Genomic DNA, 1,814 nt, shown 5'->3' on the forward strand with positions numbered 1-1,814 from the left:
GGACGCCCTCGACTGCCCCGTCTGCTTTCATCCCCTCAGGCCTCCCATATACCAGGTACATACATGTGCATATATTTTTACCTGTCTCTCAAAGTTCAGATCAAATTGAAAACTAACCATTGGATCTAGTGCTACTTGCTAAAAAAAAAACAGTTTCTTGTGACAGCATGGAACGGAGTAGATATGGTCTCTGAAATATTGTATCCGTAGAGAATTAGGACACTAATAATTTTGGTTGAGATCAAAACTGCTAGCAATAATCTACACCGTTTTCTAGTCTACAGCTGTTCCCTAGTAGGATATTAATCACGGGCACACCCCGCACACACAATGCTACTTACTAAAAACAGTTTACTGAGACAACATGGATCGGAGCAGCTATGGTCGCTGAAATTTCGTTTTCGTAGAGAATTAATCAGGACATTAACATTTTGATCTGAGACTGAAACTGTTTGCAACTCTGTACACCATTTTTCTAGTCCACAGCTGTAAGCTGTTCCCTAGAAGCATATGGATCAAGGGCGGATCATTTATACCCCTTTACTAGCATTATGTTTGGTCTGGCCCCCTTTTGAGTTGTATGTCGGTCATACTATAAGTTCACAACTTCAAATTTACAGACTATGAATAGTTGCGTAATTTTGTGTGGTACTGACTTATCATGTTGCTATTGTAGTAGAGTACTTCAACAGTTCAACTCTGATTTCTGTTAAAAAGTTTTTCTCACATGAGGACCCGGCTAATTCTTCCTTTTCCACAGTGTTCTGTGGGGCATTTCATATGCTCGTCTTGCCGTCCGAAGCTTGTGCGCAACAAGTGTCACTTGTGCTCTGCCGAAACTACCTTCAAGCGCTGTCTAGGGATGGAACGTCACATGGAATCAGTCACGGTCGCTTGCTCCAATGCCAATTATGGATGCGCCCAGAAGCTCACTTACTACCAGAAAGAAGAGCATGAGAAGGCATGCCCGAGCGCCCCATGTTTATGCCCGGCGTCCAGCTGCAGCTTTGCTGGGGCAATAGACGCCCTCCTTGAACATTCCGCCTCCCAGCACAAGTGGCCGTGTACAACCATCAAATACTCCGAAGATGTTGAGCTCTGCCTAGAACCAGGTCTACATTTTCTTCGTACCAAAGACAGGGAAATTTTCCTGCTCAACGTGGCATTAGAGCCATTCGGGCATGCCATCTCTGTCGTCTGCATCCAACCTAAAGCTATAAACTCCAAGTTCAAGTGTAGGATGTCCTATTGTTCCTTTTTGACCGACTATTATCAGAGATCAGTTTACAAGATACGAAGCTCATCATTGTCTGATGGGCTACCGAAGGGGTACAACATAATTCTGCCCAAGGATGAGATAGTTGATGATGGAAAGGGCACCTTGCTTACGTTCTCCATTGATGATCCTAATCCTAAATTAAAGGTGCGTGAACCCATATGTCTGAAACCAGTACGCGGTGTATGATTGATGTGGTAAGGTTCAGCGTGGACGTTCGCGGCCTTCACTGTTTGGTTTTCATGACATGTACTCCCTCCGTTCCTAAATATAAGTCTTTTTAGAGATTCCAATTGGGACTACATAAGGAGCAAAATGAGTGAATGTACACTCTAAAATATGTCTATATAGATCTGTATGTAGTTCTTATTGAAATCTCTAAAACGACTTATATTTAGGAACGAAGGAAGTATATGCTAAGAGGCTTTATGATCTCAGACTCTGCTTCGTAGTTGTTTCGATGAAGTGCACTCTGTTTAGGTTTTCCAGTTCATGTAAAGAATGTTTTACTGATTTGGGAGGCGCCGGATCAAATGTT

General features: G+C 42.9%; 1 protein-coding gene across 1 annotated transcript; it reads left to right on the forward strand.

The window, feature by feature from the left end:
• The first annotated feature begins 862 nt into the window (after nucleotides 1–862).
• LOC109761406 (E3 ubiquitin-protein ligase SINA-like 3) lies at nucleotides 863–1,465 on the forward strand. Its single transcript, XM_020320220.1, has one exon. The coding sequence runs from the start codon at nucleotides 863–865 to the stop codon at nucleotides 1,463–1,465; it is 603 nt and encodes a 200-aa protein (XP_020175809.1).
• The last annotated feature ends 349 nt before the right edge of the window (nucleotides 1,466–1,814 follow it).

This window comes from Aegilops tauschii, chromosome 3, assembly GCF_002575655.3.
Source record: "Aegilops tauschii subsp. strangulata cultivar AL8/78 chromosome 3, Aet v6.0, whole genome shotgun sequence".
NCBI lineage: Eukaryota > Viridiplantae > Streptophyta > Magnoliopsida > Poales > Poaceae > Aegilops > Aegilops tauschii.